The 23,301-nt window shown below is 42.3% G+C and overlaps 1 protein-coding gene across 1 annotated transcript in view; it reads right to left on the bottom strand.

Annotated features, from left to right (window-relative positions):
- Positions 1–3,558: 3,558 nt before the first annotated feature.
- Positions 3,559–23,301, bottom strand: part of GAN (gigaxonin) — a 241,000-nt gene continuing 221,257 nt past the window's right edge. The window contains exon 11 of the mRNA XM_069216942.1: positions 3,559–5,524. Coding sequence (XP_069073043.1) covers positions 5,343–5,524 — 182 coding nt within the window. The 3' untranslated portion in view covers positions 3,559–5,342. The remainder of the gene's footprint in view (positions 5,525–23,301) is intronic.

The following is a 23,301-nucleotide window of genomic DNA, read 5'->3' as shown; positions in this document are numbered from 1 at the left end:
ACTGCTCATTGATACCTATTCCCGCAAATATAAAACATTAAAATACGATACTGTAAACATACGTTTTAGCTATTTGCACCTGCAAAAATATATCACGTTTAGTTGACTCACAAAAGAGGGTGATGGGACGTGTTGATAACGCTACTCAGGAATTCTCGAATAGACAAAGCTCGTCTATTAACACAGTTCATATTATGTGCACATTTAAAACACTTTGGGGTGCACACAATTTGTTGGTCTTATCTTGCACACAATACATATTAAAATACTATTGATCGAAACCTTTACAGCCTTTTAAAACAGGAAGACACGGTGTGCGACTGCAGTCCTGTTTCTGGAACAACCAGTGGGAAAAGGCAGTGCAAATGCAAAATAATGTTTTTTTACAGGATTGCATGGCCACACTAGACTGAGACAGAACTACTATGGTAAGAACTATTATGGTAAGAATTTTGAACAATTGGATACTACTATTTCAGATGCAGTTAACTCTTTTATACACAAGATATGGATACAAACACTCAGCATTCAGGGACAAGACCCTCATGGTTTAGGGGGGGAGGGTAAGAACAGAAATACATCAAAACATCCATCCTTTTCTCACAATCAGTACATGATGATACCATTACTAGAAGGCCTATAGCTTATCAGAGCTAGTGGAGAATGGATTAAAAGAGCTATTAATATCTTTAAAGTGCTTTATGTGACGATGGCAAAGCAACACACATTTTGTTGGTCTTCTACATATGGCCACAAACAATGCATTTACTGGCACTGGCACTGCTAGAAAACACAGTTCCCACAGGCACTTTATAGACTAAGCTACTGCCACAGAGTCTGTATCAAAATGGAAAGTGCTGAATTAATTCAAACGGTTTAAGATTTGCTTCAGAAATCTTTTTTACTCTTATTTTTTTACCATTGAGTAGTAATTGCATGTAAGGTTGTATTTTTGCGACAAGGTAAAAAAACAGAGAAATTAAATATGTGGTGACGTGCAACGTAGCTTATGATATGGTGCACTACACCCTTTCACTGCAAAATATAAGTGACATCTTTTCCCCAAATCAGTGCCTTAACACTAGCTACGTGTAGGCATATTTTTAGTGAGGAAAATTACCTTCTTAGCTAAAACGCTTCCAAACAAAACAGGCACTGTAGGTGACCTACAATACCTGTTTAATTGATTGTTTGGCAAATCACCGCCAGGTAAACTACTAATGTCACGCGCCTGTCCACAAACGCCATCATTGCACAGTAAGTGATTGCATGGATGTTTTGGATCTTTTCTGCATGGTGCACACAGTGGGTCAATCATTTGGATCTTCGGTTTGGGTGCACAAAAGTGGCTACATGACAGACATTAAATGATCTATTTGTTTGATGCAAAATGGGAGGTACTTTTCAATGATACATACTTTCAGCACACAAAATGGGCGTAGGACCATGAAAGCATTTGAAAGATTTAAAAAAATGATAACATGAAATACGTTAGCCTTGAACTCTATGTCTTCTTTAGTGGCTCAATTCTATCGTCAGCCTTCCTACCCAGGTAGCTCAACTGGCTAATGCCTAGGTAATTTAGTGGATCAACTGAAAACCTACCCTGAAAACGTATCTTTTTGGCCTATCTTGCAATTTAAAAAACAACCACAGGTCCAGGTCTGCAGTGAAACGACAAAATTAGGTGCCTAAAAACTGGTACTGCTCAACTCCAATTCAAGTGCGGAAGGTGACACGTTGGCAAACAATCTCAGCTGGTGGACTGAAAGCGGCTTCCTTATTTGTAAAAATAAGTTGGGTAGACAATGGATAACTGCCAGAATCTGCAGCAGCCAAGTCTCATCTCATGGTGGCATTAATGTGCAGTAACTGCCTTAATTTACGTGGTGAACTCACATCTACATGTGGGTTAGTGAGACTAGTGCAGGTCCTATTGCATCACTTCAATGTAGTGTTAAGTTCAATGGCCTCTTAATGGTAGGAGAGAAACAATGGGTGAAGACAATGTACATTGATGGGAAGCAATACGGAGTTAGCACCCTCCATTCCCTCAAAAAGGTTTAACATGCCTGGGAAGAATAAAGCAGATGCTTGCAATCCGTGCTAGGTCATACGATGCTTTAAAGGGGTTTCACAGGATGGTTAATTTGAGTAGAGCTAGGCTGGAAGGTAGAATTTCTTCTTTGAAAAGCCATGTGATCCTGGATCAACTGTCATCAAGTTACCTAGTCTACATCACACAGTGTATTTTTCACAAATCTCTCAAGCTCATAAAGCAGAGAGACTTTTTTCGATGATGACGGACAGCTACATGTGGAAGTAGATTTTGGCACTGCACAGAGCGTGCCATCAAACAGGGAGTGACTTCTCAATCTCAATATTGCCCAATGACCTGGAGAGAATTCATGCACCAACATAGATGCAGTCCTATTTGTTCTCTGACTTAGCAATGCCAAGATGATCTGTGACATTCGTGAGAATGATGACTTCAAGGATTAGGACTGAAACTGAAGAAGAGAGAAGTAAATCTTTAACCAAGTTATCTTACCCTGACAGGACCAATAGCATCCTTCACAGTGATGCCTGTGGGTTTCTCAATATAGAGAGATCTCAGGAGAGGATGACCTGAGCTGGTCAACAGAGGTGAGTTTAAAATGATCATGATGGTGTCTTGTTCTTTTGAAGAAGTTTACACTGGTACCTTCCCGTTCATCTGCCATTTCTTTTCTGCCTACTGGCCGGTCTACTTTAACATTATTCTTCTACCAAAAGGAGCTAACTGGTTTGTGACTTGAGGGCAGATTACACATGTTCTTTTGAAAAAGTCAGCATGATTTTCTCCATGAACAGACTCAACACATTTAGCATGACATCTTCTCAATGACAAAATCTCCATAGTTGAGGATGGAGATGTCTGCAACAGCCACACATCGAAAAAGACACAAAAGTTAATAGTTATTCCAAACCTTAAAGAAGACATAACGAGGCCAAACCGTGATGAGTTCCAGGATAAAAAAAAATACACACCAAGGTGCTCCAAGATCAGACAGCAACGACAGAAAAACAAACGGCATAGAAGCAAAGAGGATTCTGGATTAAATTAGAATTTGGTTGACATAGGCTTACTTATAATACTACTGACAACCACAGGCTAATTTTGAGAGACTAAAGATCCAGGCAAAAGGTGGCAGGAGATGCAGGCATGCAGCTCTAGGAATTTCCATGCTTAAAATTGCACTTTCTATAGGACTCCACAACGATCTTACATGGTAGACTTCCCATAGCTAAACAGATTCAAGAAAGAATATGAAGCCACTTTCATATCGCACAGTCAATTCTGAACAATTGCACTATGGGAAGCCTTGCTTGTGCCCCATTGTTTTCTAGTAATATAGTTGTGAATGGTATATATTAATTAATGAGCTCACAAATAGTATAAGGTCACATTTTGTCTTGCATCCTGTAAATATCTGAACCCCGTCCAAGAACATATTACATATTGTTAGTTTCTGTTAGGCTTGATTTAAGTCTTACTTATTAAACAGAGCTCCATTTGCAATAAATCTAGAAAGTACATTTTTATTCTAATCACCATAAATTATTTTTAAATGTTCTAATGTAAAAAAAAAAAAGTCAGAATGTTTTTAATATTGAGCCAAATCAGCAATCTTATTTTAAAACATAACTGGTAATTTGTCCTTTGTGCAAAAGTCATTTCAGCATAAATACTCTCAGGGATTAGTTTTCTGACCTAGCAGCTCTACTGATGCAGAACACTCAAGTGCTCACTCAAAATTTCTTTCAAAACAATTAAACAGGTTAAAAGCAATTTCATGATACACTACTATAGCTACTGTGAAGGGCATGGCCCCTTTGTGCAAAATTAAAGACAAACAATCTTTGGTGAAATAGTTAACTGAATATGTATTCAACCTTAAAAATGATGCCCACTCTAGAAACCACTTTATGAAACATTCTAACACTGACAACCTGGTGCCTGACTGGATATGTCAGATGGCTGCATTTAGCCGTTTGGATTAAATAGAGATTCAGAATCTAAGAGTAGCTTGTAATTTACTGTAAGCTTGAACCAGACATGGAAGTTTTTAACATGATAAGGAGCCTTTCCAGGTTTGAAATACTATTCGCATTGCTGGCAGGAAATGCAACAAACACTTTGTTCAGGACTAATAAGACACTTGAGTTACACAAATGGTTACCTTTTTAGATTATGGGGCAATAATCTTAAATCTTTTAAGGTACACATGATTCTTGTAAATTTGAACCAAACTTGTTCCTCTACATTTAGAATTCAGTTCCTTATATTTCCTTTTGAAAATACAGATAGGTAATGTCTACCATATTCTAAAACACTCTTTCTCATGAAGAAATCAGTACACATACCTATAATTTAAAATTACACAAGCATGAGTGTCACAGTGTTTTGGTGCACAAGTTAACATACATCACTCTATGTAATGTGTCCATAGGTCCAGGAACATAAGTGGAGAACATGCTGTTAAATGTGGCTCTTGCAGACAGACTGATAAGGTAAACAGTGCAAACATTCTGAAATCAACTCATTTGTCCAACCAGATTGGCGGCTGAATGAGCACCAAACACCCTTGTCTTTAGCCTCCTGAGCCACAGTGCTACAGTGTTTTCTCAGTATTCCTTGTTTCTCACTATCATGAACACAGTGGGACAGTGTGGTCCAGATATGCAATGCTCCGTAACTGCTATATAGAAATTGACTTTTTGGGCCACACTGTGTGCCTGTACCATGCTTTTGACTATTGATGTGATTTGTTTTCCAATAAAATATCTGCACGCAGTCCTAATTTGATACAAATGGTAGGCTGTGAGCATAGACCTAAATATGAATTGATCCAACTCTCGTAACAGCGGAACAGTGTCCTCTAGTAACCTAGAGACAGTAAATGCATACAGCATTCTTTAGGCATTAAAGCTATCCACATTAATATATAAAGTCCCTTGTGGGAAATTGCACTCTATGTTATACAGCTCTCTAAATACTTAACATTATAGGTTTGCAGACTCTCACCTGTCCCTGATATACCCATCAGTACAATTGTAGAATACTGTGGCTGAGGGACATTTCTAGTTCATATCACTCTAGCCAGCTCCCGAGCCAGACCCACCACCCACAAAAACAGCTCACGGTGTTCAGCCTTGAATGAAATGAGCTTTTGCATACCCAAGCACAGTCCATAGGATACATATCAGATGCAGTGTCTCTGCTTCCCCCACGGAAAGTCATGTTGGGATCTGAAGTTTCTGGTTTGTACTGTCTCCGTGTTTCACTTTTTGTGGGGTCCTCATGGAGATGGGACACGGATACGAAACAGTCCTTGTTGAAGCTGTAAACGGAAAAGTTTGCAGTTTGCAATACGTAAGGCGGCGCAGCCTGTGCGGCGCAGATCTGAAGGTAGTAAAGGTTTGGTGTGGTTCCAAGCTCCTGTGCTCCTTTTAAACTCTCGGATGTAGTCGTAATTCGTACCTAGAAAATCAAAAATAGCCATGTAACCACAGACCCCATTAAGACACTTATTACATTTTGACAGTGATCGCTTACACATCCATTATTTCACTGTAAGCACTTTACAACTGTTTGCAACTTTGGGTAGTTTCCATGAGCACAGTGCTGTTACTTAACTTTTTTTTGTTTAACTACAATAAATATTCATTTGGATCCTGCAACAGAGGAGATAGCAATCTACTTCTCATACATTAGGCTATGTGGGTGTGTGGGTGTGGGGACGTGAATTATCAACTGGGCAAAGCTGTAAAATTGTCAGCTAACCAGGTTAATACACATTTTTACCACTTGACTCTATTAAAAGATAAAACTATGAGATCTCACAGTAATTATCAGCCATATCAACAGAAAGAGTCAGATGCACCACTGGAAATCAATGGTAACCTGGTCCCCACTGCTCCTTCCTAAAGGAAAAGTTACTTACCATAGGTAAAGCCTTTCTGGTGGATATTCCAACTAATAGCAGAATCCTCACCTTCACAATATTAACTGGGTGGAGACTCGGTGCAAAAGCTTTCACAACAGTGCACTCACTTGCTGCTAGGTAGCATCATGCAGCTCCGTGTTGGCCTCGTTCTGCCCTGGAAATGACAGAGCAGAGCCGTATATAATCTCCACCCCTCCATGCACACAAAGGTTTCATGTGCGACTTTTTTTGTGCCCTTAGATGGAGTGTACAAAAAAGGTACCAGCGTGCAGATTTCTAATTTGGGACCTCTGTAGAAGTCACAAAGAGGCCACTCCATGGAAAGGGGGAGAGAGGAAGGCAATGAGCAAAATGCAGTTAGAATACCTACCAGAAAGAGCGTTCCCAAAGATAAGTCACTGGTTCTTCTGGTGAACACTTCTAACTGCAGATTACTCACCTTTAGGATAGATACTCACAGAGAATCCCACAAAGAATTGATTGTCCACCAAATGGTCTTTACTGTGATCACTATAAAAGTCCGAGACTCTTTAGTGAACCTGTCAAGAGACTTCTCTTTCAAGGGGTGAGGTGGGACAAAGAACACTGGGATTGTGACTGTTCAACATGAAAAGGCTTCAGGACTTTAGGCAAGAAGGCCACCATGGTCCTCAACCTCAGTCTGTGTAAGAGAAAAGGGGGTGTAAGATGCCTGCACTGAGAGATGCTCAATCTCACTCATGTGATGAGCTGAAGTGATTATAATAAAGATGATTGTACGAGTCAGCAGACGCAACACATAGCTGTGCATTGGCTTAAAGGGGGTACACTTGAGGAATGTTAGGACCGAATCTGGATCCCACTGTGGCATCATGAAGGATTTGGGAGGGAACAGAAGTGTCAAATATTTAATAAACTGCATCACAACCGGTGATTTCACAAGGAAGGCTGGTCGGGTACATGCAAAAAGGCCAAAAGGGCCAACAAGTAACCTTTTATGGTGCCCAATGCAGGACTTTGTTGGGTATAATAGAGGAACAGTTGTCTTGGGCCTGGCAAAGTGTTTGCTTTCATACAGATTGTGGCCGGCACAGGCACTAACGTGATTTCAGTGGAACAATACATTGCAGCAGAATAGCTTGTTACTGTACACTGTTATTTTCATGGCCACTGCTAACAGCAGAACAAAGTGAAAACTATTAAAACAAGATACTCCCTAATTCTGTGCAATCAAAATCATCTATGGGTAAGGAACCCTCATATGGGTGAAAGTGTGTAGTTATGTAAGAAAGTATATACAGTACTCATGCAATTAACGTGGCCAATTTTTAGTTTGTATTTTATTTAAATGTGTTTGACTTTCTAGGCGTACATTCATACTTAATGGTCAGAGTATGAGACCTGGTGAGAAACGTGGGCTTATACAAGGTATACAGAATGTATATCTATTGAATAAATGCTGTTATTATTATGATGCTTGGATACGTGTATCATTTATCAGTGGTTCCCTTCTTGCAGTGATGGGAGACAGATCGGAGCGGTAGGGACTGGGCAGAATTGTGATTGGTGCACCAGATAATAAGTATGCCAGAAACTAACAAATTTAAGAGGCATGTGCACAGTTCTTTTGTTTTTATGAATGGCCTGAATGATGTGTATGTATGTGTGTGCTTTACTTGGTTATTTTCTATTGATATTTAATGTATTCTATTTTCTGATTCTGGTTAACCACAAACCTTGCCATAAATGGTTTGAGGTGCGCTGGGGGTGTAACTATGATTATAATAAAACCATAGTTAACCCCCCCCCCCCAACAAAAACAAAATAAACAAAACATCAAACGTAATTATAATAGATTAAAACTGAGTGTACATCTATACTGGATATACATAAATGTGACCCCACATTACTAAAATATTCCAAAAGCCATCAGAAATAATGGCCTAATATGTAGGGTAATCCGCAAACTTTTTGCCTCTCTCCTCTTATTTTTCTGACCTTCATTTTGCTGGCTTTATGACTCTGGGCACTTTACTATTGCTAATCAGTGCTAAGGTGCATGTGCTCTCCCCTAAAACGTGGTATGATTGGTTTACACCTGTTTGGCATACTTAATTTACCTGTAAGTCGCTTGTAAAGTGGCATACCATACACCGAGGGCCTACGCGTGGGTCTGCAGCACAATCTGCACCACCCAAAAATGTAGCCTTTCAAACATGTCTCAGGCCTGCCACTGCAGAGCCTGGGTGTGCAGTTTAAACTCCCATTTCAACCTGGCAAGTGTACCTGCTTACCAGGCCCAAACTTTCCTTTTTACTAAATGTAGGACACCTCTAAGGTAGGCCTTTGTTAGCCCCAAAGGCAGGGGGCAGTATTTAAAAAGTTGGACATGTACTTTTAAGTTCAACATGTCCAGGTAGTGAAAAACTCTTAAATTCATTTTTCACTATTTCAAGGACTATCTCTCCCATAGGCTAGTATGGAGATTGCCTTAAAACATCTTTTAAGTGTAATTTCTAATTGAGAAAAAATAGAAAAGTGGAGTTTGGTATCACTGGACTCACAATTTAAAAACATATATTTTCGTAAAGGTGGTTTTTAAATTGCAGGTCGGAAAATGCCACTTTTAGAAAGTTGGCATTATCTTACCTTAACCATTCTGTGTCTTAGCCAGCCTCCAATCCATGTGTGGTCTGTTTAAGGTTAGGTGACAGCTCCCCTTGTGCATTCCATCCAGACAGCCATAAGACACAGGACACTCAAATGCATCTGCACTTCATCTACATACTGATGGGCTTTCTGGGCAGGAAGGGTGGAGGGCTCTCACTTACATTTCAAAGGGTAGTGGTCTGACCCCACACAGAGGAGAGATAACCCTGCAGACCTCCTGGCAGACCGGACTGGGCTGAAAGGGAACTTGGGCACTTCAAAACCACTCTTTGAAGTCTCCCCTGATTTAAAGGCATACTTGGGTATAAGTACTGGGCCTCTTACCATGTACTGAGAACACTTCTAGACTGAGGACATTCTACCTGGATGAAGGACCGCAGGGCTGCCAGGAGGGACTGCCTATTTTCTCTACTGTGTTGGCCTGCTGTCTGCTACTTTTTGCCTGGGAGAGAGAGGACTGATCTAGCTCTTTACGTCCTGCAACCTAAAATTCTCCAAGGGCCTGACTGAGCTTGCCTCCTGTTTCTCAAGTCTCAAGGACACCAAAGACTTCAAAGGCATATTGCTACCAGCACTTGGGATCCCCAGCTGTGAGTTATGCTCTGCCAAGTGGAACTAAATCCAGTCCTGGGCCCTTGGAGGTGAGTGTGGTGCTGCAACACAAGAATTGATGCAAGGACACCAGCGCATCACTCGGACCCAGAGCATCCCGCTGCAGAAACGCTGCTTTTGCCGCTGCCTGCACAGAAGCCGCAGACACTGTTTGCCGACCACATGATGCAAAGAGTCTAACTTACAATGAAGCCCCAGCTTGACCGATACTGGACTGATGCACCAGAACCAGTACTCATTGCTTCTGGACATAGATGCACCACGGATGTTGCCCGATCAGGAAACAACGCATAGTCTGCAAGGGCGTCGCATCCCCTCCTTGGATCAATGCATTGTCCTGAGTCATGTCGCAAACAAGGTACTGTCAGCAGGTCTGCGTGACTACTGTACCTAGCCTGCGATCCATTGAGGTTGGACTGAAGTTTTGGATTTGCCCCGGTCCAGAGTGACTAAATAGTTCTGGTTGGAGCTATTGTCTTCTAAGCACTGCATTTTGATTAAATCTTTGAAAATTCATAACTTGCCTTGTGCATGTTGGATTTTTGTAGTTTAGTCTTGTTTCACTCGGATAAATATTGACTATTTTTCTAAACTAGCATGGAGTCCTTTTGTGGTGTTTACATATTGCCTCTTGAGTTTAGCGTGACTGCTCTGTGCCAAGATACCAGAGAGTGAGCACAGAAAATCTTTTGGTGTGTATCTTACTTGTCCTGACTAGGTTTGTGGTCCCTACGTGGAGAGAGTGCAAACCTCTGCCAACTAGAGACCAAATTTCTAACACTTGGGTATCAGTAGATACAAAGTAGTATGCATGTAGGAGATGGAAAAAGAATATTAGGTTTTAAATGAGTATTATACGAGTATTGTGCTCCAGGAAATGTATGGTTGCCATTTACTGGATAATCAAGATGCATATGAATGTTCCTTGGTAAACAGAAATATTGGTGTCAGATGCATGAGCCTGGATGTATTATATAGAGCAGTGGTTCCCAACCTTTTGACTTCTGTGGACCCCCACTTTCTCATTACTGGAACCCAGGGACCCCCACTGAATTCTTATTGGAATCCGAGGAACCCTCCCCAATGAGTCATTACCGAAAGCTGGGGACCTAATCTGTTAATAATTAATTTTCTAAGCAGTCGGGGACCCCCTGAGGAGGCTTCACGGACCCCCAGGGGTCCCCGGACCACAGGTTGGAACCACTGATATAGAGAATTGAAAATGTTACTTAGCTGTCCTAGCAGGTTTGCAGCCTGCTGTGCTGTAGTGTCACATGATTTACACACGCCTCCCAGCTAATGTTGGGCTTGGATCATTAAAAGGTGGTTGTCTTTGAAGGAGTTTCTATTTCAAGGTGACTCATGATACCGCTCCCTGAAATCCACAAAGCATGACGGCACAGACTCCACCTAAGATTGCACTGTTTCTCCTGCGGGTGAGTGCTAGAGTGGAGATGCAAAGTAGTAATATGTCTGAACTGCGACTAAATGCAAACAGACGATATATTATTAATCCAACGTGTTACATGAACTTGCTTACAGGAAGGCGAAAAGGGTGCATGTGAGTCTACAGCAATTCTCGCTGAAACCAATTGTTAAAAAGGTAAGGAACATTTTCCATGTGCAGCACGTACACTTATTTCTCATGCTTTGCACAGACTAAACAGCAATGTCTTGTGAATAAGAATGGAAGACACATGAAATATTGTTCTTAAGAAGACTGTCTGGCCTACTAGCACCTCTTGCAAAGCATGCATTGCCACATAATATTTTGTAAGAATGCAAATGTTAAGCTAAGTTGCAACATTAGATATACCCAAAAAGGGATGTTGTAGAAGAAAACCGTGGTTCCTTTTTAAAAAAAAATATTTGTGGAATGTGCTCTAGCCAAAGAAGGCAATGCGCATTTAGGTTTCACACGCCATAGGTGAATACATTTAACTATCCGAATAGCAATGCCATACTTTGAAATAAGGTTGCTCAGGTGAGGCTGTGCAAAAACAACTTCTTGGCTTTCTTGATAGTTTTGGTGTTTACAACAGAATACATTTTGGATCTTTTAACATATGGGGCCCGATTACAACTTTGGAGGAGGGTGTTAATCCGTCCCAAATGTGACAGATATACCACCCGCCGTATTACGAGCCCATTATATCCTATGGAACTCGTAATACGGCGGGTGGTATATCCGTCACATTTGGGACAGATTAACACCTTCCTCCAAAGTTGTAATCAGGCCCTAAGTGTTTGTGATGCTCTTTCTGATAATGACCCCATGCCTGGAAAAAACAAGAGGGTAGCTAAAGAGTTTGGTTTATATTAAAAGGAGAGATGAATTTAGGCAACAAACAAGGGTACATTCTTCAGAAAATCTTATTGTGTCCTTTAAGACAAAGTTCTTCAGTCATTAAGGCTTGCAATTCACTAACCCTCTGGGAAGTTGTGCTGACTTCTAAAGGAAAGGCACTTTCCAAGATATGAATAATAGCAGACACGAATGCAGTGGCTCAAAAGGAGGTACTAAATCTGTTAAGAACAACATTAAGATTCTATGAAGTATTTAGTTGGTACCCTAGGGGAAATGACATTTTTACATCCTTCCATGAAAGTCTTGATTTGATCACTGTTAAAAATGGACTGGAATTGCATTTTTTGGAGGCAAGCTGCTACCATCAATAAATGTACATTAACATATAGTTCTGAAATAGAATGAAAAAAACACAGAAATATACTTAAAAGCCACAGGTTACAGGGACGTTACAGTTAGGTTCTGATTTTACTTGTACAAAACCTTTGAAATTCAGCAGTTATAGAGTTATTTTAAGTAACTATAACTCGCGCTCTAAGGTACATGAAACTTGCACCCCCGTCATGCACAATTTTTCCCTTCATTAATTTGACTGCTAATGCTTCATTGATATTTTTAATGAAATTATAAAAGTCATGATTGCTGTAATATCTGGGGTAATTAACAGTGCATGGCAAGGGTGCGAGTTATATTTACCATAGCTCACAATTTATAGCTATTTGAAATAACTAACTATAACTGCTGAATTTCTAAATGTTTTGAACGAGCAAATTCAGAACCTAACTATAACGTCCTTGTAAACTTTGGCTTTTTAAGTGAATTTCTATGTTTTAAAAAAAAATTCAATTTCCCATCCTAACTATAACGTCCCTGCATCCTTTAATTTTTTTCAGTGAATTTCTATATTTTTTTAACGGAAAGTAATTTTAATTACTATACATTAACCCAACCACTGCGCGGCAGTTGCCTGCTGCCAACCTCCTATAACCACCCAAACCGCCCTGCTGTGCATGGCAGGGGTTGGCCACGGGGCCTGGCCTCTGGACAGCCTCTGCTACCAACCCCTAATGACACCCAACTCTGCGCCACACATGGTCGAAGGGTCCGTCTCTCTAGGTGTGAGAGGGTGTCTCTGGGTGTGAGAGTGGGTGCTTCAGGGTCTGAGTGGTACTGTGAGTGGATGTGTTACGGTCTGAGTTGGTCTGTGAGTGGGTGTGTCAGTGTGTTTGGGTCTCTGGGTGTGTACGTGAGGGTCCGAGTTGGGACTGTGAGTGGGTGCGTGAGGGCCTGAGTGGGTCTCTGGGTGGATGTGTGACAGCCTGAATGCATCTGTGAGTGGGTGTGTGTGAGGGTCTGAGTGGGTGTGTGAGGGTCTGAGTGGGTGCGTGAGGGTCTAAGTAGGTCTGTGGCTGTGTGCATGAAGGTCTGAGTGGTCTGTGAGTGGGTGCATGAGTGAGTCTATGAGTGGGTGCGTGAGAGTGGGTCTGGAAATGGGTGCCTGAGTGGATCTGTGCGTGGGTGTGAGAGTGTCTGAGTGGATCTGTGAGTGGGAGAGAAAATGTGAATTGGTGTGTGAGATTTTGATTGGGTGTGTGAGTGGGCGTGAGAGAATCTTAATGGATCTGTGATTGGGTGTGTGAGTGAGTGCCTCTGCGAGTATGTGCATGACTGAGTGGGAGGGTGAGTGTGTGAATGTGATTTTTTTTTTTTTAAGTGTTTTTTTTCTCCAAAAGTTGCGAATTCGCTGCAACGCTACAGAGTGGCCTGCGCTGGGCGTTGTGGTGGATTCGCGAATGGGGTGGGTTGAGGGAGGGAGAAACACATTCCCGTTTTTAAAACACATAACTTCACAATATCACTTTCCCATTTAAATGATGGGGGTCAGAATATCTCCACCCTGACCCCTAATCCCACCTTCACCATTTTTTCCCCATCTCATTTCAGCCCAAGAGATCATCCACAGTTTTAGAAAATGGCGTTCACAACTTTCAGATCAGGTTAGGGTCACCCAATGAGAGCATTCATGTGGCTTGTGAGATTGTAAGCCAAGACTGGGACGAATCCACCTCAGAAAAGTTTTTAGACTCTCTCTTAGACTGTACGGCAGATTTTATATGTGCCAGACCTAATCTTACAAGGAGATTTTAATATTTATGGTGAGATCCCGGAACGAACAGATTCAAGGCATCTACTTGGTGGTATGGGAGCAATGGGCCTGACCCAACTTGTTAAAGGCCCTTCCCACCAAATGGGTCATACTATTGACTTAGTGTTTAGTAACACTCCTGCCCTGACATGTAGGTCTCCGACCCCACTAGCGTGGTCTGATCATTTTTTACTTTCTATTGAATTAGCCACGGGTACAATGGTGAGTGGGAGTAAGCCTGTTGTTCAGGTCGGGAGATCGTGGAATAAACGGGATAAAGATAATTTTTTTGTCACTTTGGAATCTCTTAAATCCAGTGTCATGAGCAAGAGGGGATCTGAAGTTGAAGCTTTCAGTGACTGGATCACTGAAAGTCTGGACATAGTTCTTCCCCTGAGGAAAAAGTCTGATCCGCATAGAACAACTAGCGCCCCTTGGTTTACCCCCTCATTACTTCTCCTAAAAAAGGAATGTAAAAAGTTAGAAAGAACTTGGAGAAAGCGGTTTTTCCAGCAGATAGGGAAGCTTACAAGGGGGCTATCAGAAGGTATCATGCTGAAATTAAGGAGGCACAGAGGGTTTTCTACTAGCAGAAAATTGAGGGAGCGGCAGGTTCCCCCAAAGTAGTTTTCCAAATATTAAAAGATATTCTACACGCGCCAGTGAAAGACAATCCGTTAGAGGCTTCCACAGAACACAGCAATTTACTAGCTACATTTTTCCACCAAACATTTTTGGACACCTGTGCCACTTTTGGGGAGAAAAGTCCTTCACTGAAGGAGGAGGAGTTTGTTAATGGTGTTAATACAGCCTGTCTTTCTCACCTTAACCCTCTTTCACAAAATCAAGTGTTAAATTTCTTGAGCGCCCTGAAATCAGGATCCCTCCTGGACCCTGCCCCTCCTCACGTATTTGTGCAGGGGGCGGAAGTTATTGTTCGGATGCTGACACATTTACTTAATGATTCTCTTTCCAAAGGAGTAGTACATAGTCTTGGAAGCATGCTATAGTGAAACCGCTATTAATAAAACCTTCTCTTGACCCAACAGTGTTGAATAATTTTAGACCCATTTCCCTTTTGCCCACCCCCGCTAAAATTCTGGATAAATACATCAATTGGCAACTCTCTACCTTTTTTAGAAGAGAATAGGTTGCTCCATCCCACTCAGATGGGCTTTAGAACTGGTTACAGCACGGAAACTGCATTAATTGCAGTTACGGAAGAGGCTAGAAAGAGGGTTGACCAGGGTCTTACCACAGTGATTATTATATGCTGGACTTGAGCGCAGCTTTTGACACAGCAGACCACCAGGTATTGATCCAGAGAATGAGGGAGCTCGGAATTCAGGAACAGGCACTTGCCTGGTTTACTTCCTTCCTACAGGACAGGTCCTTTCAGGTCCTAGATCGATCATTCCTATCAAACAAACTACAGTGCAGGTGTGGTGTACCTCAGGACTCTGCCCTTAGTCCGACACTGTTTAACATTTATATGGCTTCCTTGGCCTCTTTGGTGGAATCATTTGGGTTAGCATTAGTGTCCTATGCTGATGACACCCAAATGGTGGTTTCCTTTTCTGCTAATGAGACCTCAGAAGGAGCCGCTTTCCTTACTTGTATGCAAGCGGTCTCAAGCTGGATGACTCAGAGTAAATTGCAACTAAATGAGGAGAAGACGGAAGTCATGATACTGGGCCCTGAACCAAGGCCTGGAATTTCTCGCACCTGTCCTTCGGCACTTAGTGAGTTCCCTCCTCCCAAAAAGCATGTTAAGAGCCTGGGGATCAGTCTGGATCCCCTTCTGACGCTAGACCTGCAGGCTATGAACATATCTACTACTTGCTTTGCCTTACTGAGACTTCGTAGGAAGATTTTTGTTATTCTTCCAGCACTGGCTAGAAGACTCATTGTGCAAGCTGTTGTTCTTTCAAGGCTAGACTACGGGAATGGCCTTTTCCTAGGCGCCCCAGTATATGTTAAAAAGAAATTACAAAGAGTTCAAAATGCTGCAGCTTGTTTATTACTGAACATCCCGAGAAGGTCTTCTGTGAAAGCTGGATTGGCCTCCTTGCACTGGTTGCCTGTTGTACAGCGGATCAAATTTAAGCCTCTATGTTATATCCACAGGTCTTTGCATGATAGGGGACCTATGCTCCTTAGGAACTTGGCCACTTTTTATAGGCCGAATAGAGATTTGAGATCCACTACTCTTGCTTTAGTAACCGTACCGAAAATAAAGAAAGCAAGATGGGGTGGGTCTTCTCTCATGTTTTTAGGAGCCAAATTGTGGAACTCGCTGCCTCTTAATCTTCGGCCGATGGAGCAAGAACTGGAATTTTGAAAGGCCTTGAAAACCTGGTTATTCTAGGTCCAGTTGTTTTTCTTCCTTTCTTGTTGCGTATCACTCTCATCCCCTCTGTGGTTAGGGTTTAGTAGCGCTGGGAAACCCGAGGGTAGCCATGCGCTCTATAAATTGTGTAACATAACATGTATCCAACCCATGCTCCATCCCGGTCGACCTTAACGTGTGACTTTGCCCCGGCCTCATGCAATCAGATGCCTGAGAGTCACGCTTTGATCTTTAAAGCACTATTTTCCACTAAGAACTTAAAAAATTGAAAACTCTGGTTGTCTCTATTAGATTTAATTTTTTTGGTGCCATTTTATTTATCACAATTCACTCTATTTTTCTACATTGATGTGTGATTTTACTTGCGTTTTCACTTTATTACGGTTGCATACTGAATAAATACTTTTACACACTGTCTCTAAGTTAAGCCTGACTGCTTTTTTTGCCATAGCACCAGAGTGTTACGCAGAGGTTAATTTAGCGACTTTTTGAGGTTCACCCTGACAAGAACTGTGTAATTAATTGAGTGGCACTACACGCCTCTCAACAAATAACCCAATTTGTTTTTAACATAATTGCATTGTAATTTCATTTATATAGTTGCTTATTGCTCCTGATGACATGTTGAAATGTTTTCCAATGAATAGCACGCTACTCCAGAACTCAAGGTCAATAGTTAGGCCAGTGGTTATTGTTGGGCATTGGGATTAGTCTTGGGCTTCCAGTTTCTAAGTTATAGATTACACTGAGTTAGGTCCAACATTTAGCAGGGGCTATGTGGGTTCATGCAAATGCCTGGTGAGACATAATGGCAGAGATTAGGTATTGTTAAGTTCAAGGGATAATGTCTTAAATAAAGATGTTGTGATTTATGAAGCAAAGTGTGTGCCATTTCAGAAATACAACAGAGATTAAGAGAGACAGGCTATACCCAGAAAGGCATGCAAAGAATCAAAGCTAAGGAGAGGGCCATTCTGAACAAAGAAAGGACAGGTTAGCTTGCAATCTGAAGGTGTACAGTTGTAGAAAGGAACAACATTATGCAGTGCTCTATGTACAAAGCAGATTGCTTAAACATGTGAGTCAGACTATGCAGACTGAGAAAAGCAAAAGATACCTGATGACATCTTGAACCTATGCCTGCAGAGGTTGTGAATGTCTAATAGTGCAGTATTGAATTAACCATTTCTATTGTGTAGCACAAACGCCTGATGAAGGTCTGCAAGCTTCTCACAAAATGAGCATACACTGCTTCTGGAAGTTGTCAATAACCGAACTTAGACATTGGGTGCCAAATAACATTAATTTGCTTGAGATTTGGATGTTTCCGTTGCTCCTGATGCTGAGGTAGGAGGTCTGCTCTGAGGAGTGTCTTCTCATTTGGTTGGAAGACGTTGCCAGTAATACTGTGTACCACGGCTGTCTAACCTACGTCTGTGCAATGAGTGTCATGGACATTTGTCTAATCTTTCTCACTATGTAAGGAAAAGAAAATAGTGGAGGAAAAGCCTAGGCAAATATCCCAGACCAGTTAATCCACAGAACATTGCTTAAGGACTGCGAATGTGGTTACCCGAACACAAAGCTTGGGTACTTTCAGTTTTGTGTAGTGGCAAACAAAGACAGTGGATGAGCCTCATTTTTTAAAGTACTACCAAAGTACTTGGGGGATTCATCTCCCAGTCTTGTACTTGTTGATGAGTCCTGTATTTCCATTGTCCAACCCAGGCAGACTCTATGGTGGGAGCAGGACTTGGTGGCGAATGACCCAATACCATATCAACTGTGCCAATGCTGACAGTTGAGGCCAGTGAGTTTCTTCTTGTTTCTACATTAGTACATCAGCTATGTTGTTTGTTCGCACAAGGATGGTCTTGGAGCAAATTGATGGATAAAACAGTCTTAGTGACAGTAAGACTACTGTCACCTCAGAGCAACTGATGGGCCATTTCCCATTGTTGCAGCATCTAGGTAACTTAGGTCAGGTTGCTGAGATGGGCTTCCCACCTCACTAGTGAGTCATCTATGGTAATGGATACAGCCAACTAAGGGTTCACAAAACAGCTGTCCAGTTCCTGTCATTCCAGCATTTGAGAGTCTGTTAAATGCCGTGCTCTACCAACACTAGATCATTTGACTGACCTATTGCTTATGACCACTGCCTAGAAAAAAACTCATGTGAAGGGTTATGTGCGCGCAGTCAAGCATTCAGAACTACTACAATGCACGACAACATAATTATTAGCAATTTCATGATTGTTCTTACTGAAAGAGAACACAGCATCTGGAAAGATAGGCTTGGCTGTCACTGTTTAAAAAACACACAAAAGGTGATGGGAGGAATGCTTACAATTTGTCTATCTAACTACAATCGCTCAGGTAGCATACCAACCCATTGTTCTTTAGCTCTCCATGCATCCTCAGTTTGGACCAAGCCATATACAGTCTTGACCCTGCTCCTCATGGGAACAGTCCAGCCCGAATCGCCATGCCAGGTCCTCCCTGAACCAGAACATAAGCAACCCAGGACCAGTGTTGCCCTAATTATGGGATCATCAGCCAGGTACAGCTTGATTCCAGTGATACAGTGAGCATGGACCTACATCTGGGTATACCCGTGCTACTTATGGCACTACATGAAACCCACAAAAGGTGATGGGAGGAATGCTTGCAATTTGTCTAACCACTGTCAATCACTCGGGGTAGCATCCCAACCCATCATTCTTTTGCTCACCATTCCACCACAGTTAGGACCCAGCCTTTTGCAAATCAGTCTCGACCCTGCTCCGCATGGGAACTGCCACGCCAGATCCTCCATGAACTGGAACACAAGCAAACCAGGACTGGTTTTGCCCTAGTTATGTGCTCATCAGCTACGTACAGATTGGCTCCAGCGTGACACAGTGAGGTTGGGACCCATGCCTGGGCATACCCTTGCCACAGCCAAATGGTTAGACAAATTGAAAGCCAGCCTCCAGATATAGTAAGACATAAATGGCACAATGGTGCAGAGAGCTGCAACCACTGCTAGACATATGGCTAATACTCTTGGGGCGAATGTGACCCTGAAGGGTAACACTTTGAATTAGTAGTGTTGTCCGCAATAAAACAAGAATCTCAGGTGGCAATGATGCGCTGGGTGGATGGAGATGTGAAAGTAAGGGTCCCTGAGACTGAGTCACTATAGGAACTCCTGTGCAGAGCAACTGAATGAGGTCCAGCTGTGTGGTCATTTGAAATGCTCTGTGAGTATGTAACAGTTTAATTGGTTGAAGTCTAGGGTAGGGGTAGGCCTTAGTGTCCTGTCTTTCTTTGATATGAAGAGGTGTAGGAATAATACTCTTGACAACGTTTGGTGTGGAGGACCTGGTGCTATAGCATTACAGTGGAGAAGTGCTTGCACTGCTTCTTTGAGCAGCTTTTGAAGTGGCTGACTGATGGTGCGGTGGGATGTGGTGTGATACTCCCAGCAGTATCACTGTTGGACAAATGGAAGGACCCACACTTCTCTGAGTTCATTTCCTTCCATTGTGGAAAGGATAAGATGATCCGTACCCAGCAGGCTTGTGTGATCAGCTGGAGATTGCTGGCAAGCCACTTCTTGGTGGCAAAGGTGCCTTAGCCGCCTCTACTCTTCCATCTGCTATTTCCTCTAATGCCTTCTCAGGAGCAGGTTCGCTGAGGTTGTACCACCTGAAATGGCTGATGTTAATGAAAGCCAGAATGTTGTGGTGTTGCTGCAGCATTGGCTCCTCCACTCGCCCTTTGGTGCCAAAACACTCTTGTTTGTTTGAGTCAGGAATTCCCCCATGACCTTTGCTTTGTCAGTGTCTTTTTTATTTTTTTCCATCATGTAGCCACTTGCAAGCCAAACAAGTGTTGCCCACCAAAAAAGTAATTGATGACGTGCTACTGAACTTCTTAAAATCATTCTGACACTTAATAGCCACACATTTCTTCTTAGGATGACAATAGTGTTCCTCTCCCTAGGGGTGTCCAACAGATGGTAGATCAGGCTGCCCAAAGAGTAGCTTCTGAGCTTCTGGTAGCTCTTCACCAACCTATAAGTAGCTCTACTGGGTGCAGTACAGATAACTAAATGAGAAGCTTTTGCTTGGTTGAATTAATATATGTATACCAAAATTGAAAGTTTGCATTTGGGATGGAGATGTGTTTGTTTTCAGAACTCATAAGCTGATATTTAAAGAAAAATTACTATTTCAAAAATATATTTAACGCTAGTTTAAAGCTGATATTTTAGTGATAAATCATGTGGCATTGGAGAGACTTTTTACAACTGTTATTACCTTGGAACTAGACGCCTTGCAGCTATAGCTGTTATGTGCCACTCATACGTAGTGACAGTCTATACTGACAAAGCAGTTTTTACATTCATTCTAGCAACCATGTCTGATGCACTGTGGTGATTGTTGGTAGTAACCCTGCATATGGTAGCCACTTATGTAATCTTGTCAGATGTGGACAACTATTACAACATTATTATCAGTAGCTCTTGATGATTTTCATTCAACATATGTAGCCCTACAGAAAAAGGTTTGAGACCCCTGTGCTAGATATTATTTTTCCCTCTTGCAGATGGCAAATGTTTCACAAGCTGCTCCATCTTCTCCCAAAGGTATGTGTCCTACCATGAGAGGAGACCAGCTTAGTTTGTGATGTTCTGCTCTGTCACACACCCTTACCACACCTCTTTTACCTTCCACATCAATGTTGTGGTTCTCCTTATCTGTTGGCAGGGTGTCTTCAATTGCTTGGGAAAAGGCTTTCATTTTAGCAATGTGCATTAATCGGGCATCTGTGTGATAACCAACCCCTAATACAGAGTGGACCATTCAGCACCAGTCTATTTCTTTTCCACTTTAGGGATTACAACCTTTGCTTGGACTGCATTTTTACAGTTCTCTGCACACACTTCGCAATGCTCTGGTGCATGAGCAAAAAGTGGACAGACTGCTACGTCTTGGATAATTTCTCCATTAGGAAGCCATCCTCTTCCGCAATGACAAGGATTTTCACCTTATGGTGATCTGCTGCTCTCTGAATGATTATAAGGTATGCAGTTATGCCAATGGGTGGGGAAAGACTTCAATGGGTAGGGCTCAAAATTGGTATTGTCCTGAGGATCCACAGTGTAACCAAGCCATGCATCATCGTCACCATCATTAGTAGAGACATGCTCATAGTATGGGTCCTGTGGATTAAACTTAGTGGCCTGATCTCAGTCAGTGTGTGTTGACTGCTGTAGTGAAGGTTGTGGTGACTGTGGAGCCACGGGACTGAGTGGAGACTAGGGAACAAGGCTGGTGTTGCTGGATGTACATTATTTAGTATAGGAGAAAGGTGCTCCTATTCACTAATATCTTTCTCCAATGTAAATTTTCATTTCTTTAAAGGAGGTGGGTCTACTTGTGGAAAACGAGGTGTCCTCTTACTTGACTGGTGGTGGATATAATTGCTCCTTTGCCTAGCATCAAGCTGTTCAATTAGTTAGAAGATGGGAGTGAGATTGCGTGGCATCATGGCTTCGGCCGAAACAGGTATGAAAGTGGAGGTCAGAGTTGCATTTGGTGCTGAAGGAGGAAGTTTGGTACCTAGGATCTGAGAATCTGTGGTCTGGCTTTGAGGCTTGAAGCCTATCACTTGAGGTTTCTCCGAAGTCAAGATAAGTGGCCAAGCAGGTTCAGTGGCATTGGCTGGAGCAGTCTATCTAGAAATAATTTGTACATTCTTGGGGTTTGAAGTCTGGCTATTTCGGGAGTGGTGTTTGCCCAACTACGAGACTCGTGTCGAGGTTGAACGCTTGTGGTGGGCATCCTTTGATGGTGTTTTGAGGTCTAGGAGTCTATCAGCAGGCTTCTCTGGGGCACTGGAAGACTGATCCTCGTCAAACGTTTGGCCCACTGGCATACTGAATGGGCTTTCCTCCTTCGAACTAATATGTGCAATCTTGGGGTTCGAAGTCTGGCTATCTCGAGACTGGTGTTAGCCCAACTACCTGACTCTTGTTCAGGTTGAACGCTTGGGTAAGGGGGAATCCTTTGATGGTGTTTTGAGGTATGGGAGTCTATCAGCATGCTTTACTGGGGCACTGGAAGACTATTCCTCGTCATAGTCAGAGCTCTATGTGTACCAGGTTTCCACGCTCAAAAACATTTGGCCTGCTGGCATACTGAATGGACTTTCCTCCTTGGTGCTTGTTCCCTCGTTGTCTTTGGAACGGAATGCGGTCTTTGGTTTTGTGAGACTTTGCTGCTTCATTTTGTAATTCGCCCACTGACATTCTCCTCTGTATTTAATTGTATTCTTATTTTTTAAGGACTAGGTAATCCAAACAGCTTGATTCCTTGTGTCTCTAAGCAAGCAAAGATTGCAAACCTTGTCATGGTCCAACCACAGGAACTTTTGGGGCAAAACTAGAAAAGTGTTTTCTCCATACCCTGACTCCACCTCCACATCATTCTCGTATGACCTGCAGTAGGAAAAAAATCTTCCATCCAGGTCGGATTCAATTTGCTGTTGGTTGAAATCGTTTTAGTTGATGGAGACAATTTTGATGTCCGGAACCAAACAACTGTATTTTGCAGCTCAAGGATCCAGAGCACTAAAAGCAGGTCCAGACCTGATGAAGGAAAAATAATCCGAGTTGGAGTCTTCGTCCAGGTACACTGTGAACTCTGGGGTGGGATCACTTATCTTGAAACCGAAACATAATTTGGTGAAAAACTTTCAACATCTATTCCTAACACTAGATGGCAGGAGTGTGCAAAGCATGTGGTCTACAGCTACACATGCCACAAATATACATTTCAATCATCAGGAAGGCCCAAGCTGGCAATAGACAAAACATCTGAGTTCCAGGTAGGAATCGGAGATGGTTCCGGTTGTTATGTGTGAGTAGGTCTCAGCCAAGTTTTGTGGTAAGGGCAGGAGATGGTTACGATTTTAAATATGTTCACTTGGGTGAGTAGATTCTCTGACAACACAGAATATAGAGGTAATACAGAAAACCCCTATCGCACAACAGCCTTTTCCCATTGGGGGACAATTTAGGCTAAAGTTTTGTAAGCTTTAACTTCATCGTCAGCAGAGAAACGCAGGCAATGTGAGAAGACTTTGAGGTGTACAACACAGTGCTTTGAAGAACATGTGGCGAAGTCACAAAACCTCCTGAACCCCTGTAGCACTGGAGAATTTTATCCACATAATGTCAAGGGATGAACCAAAG

Source organism: Pleurodeles waltl, chromosome 12 (assembly GCF_031143425.1).
Source record: "Pleurodeles waltl isolate 20211129_DDA chromosome 12, aPleWal1.hap1.20221129, whole genome shotgun sequence".
NCBI lineage: Eukaryota > Metazoa > Chordata > Amphibia > Caudata > Salamandridae > Pleurodeles > Pleurodeles waltl.
This window is presented reverse-complemented; position numbering and strand designations above follow the sequence as displayed.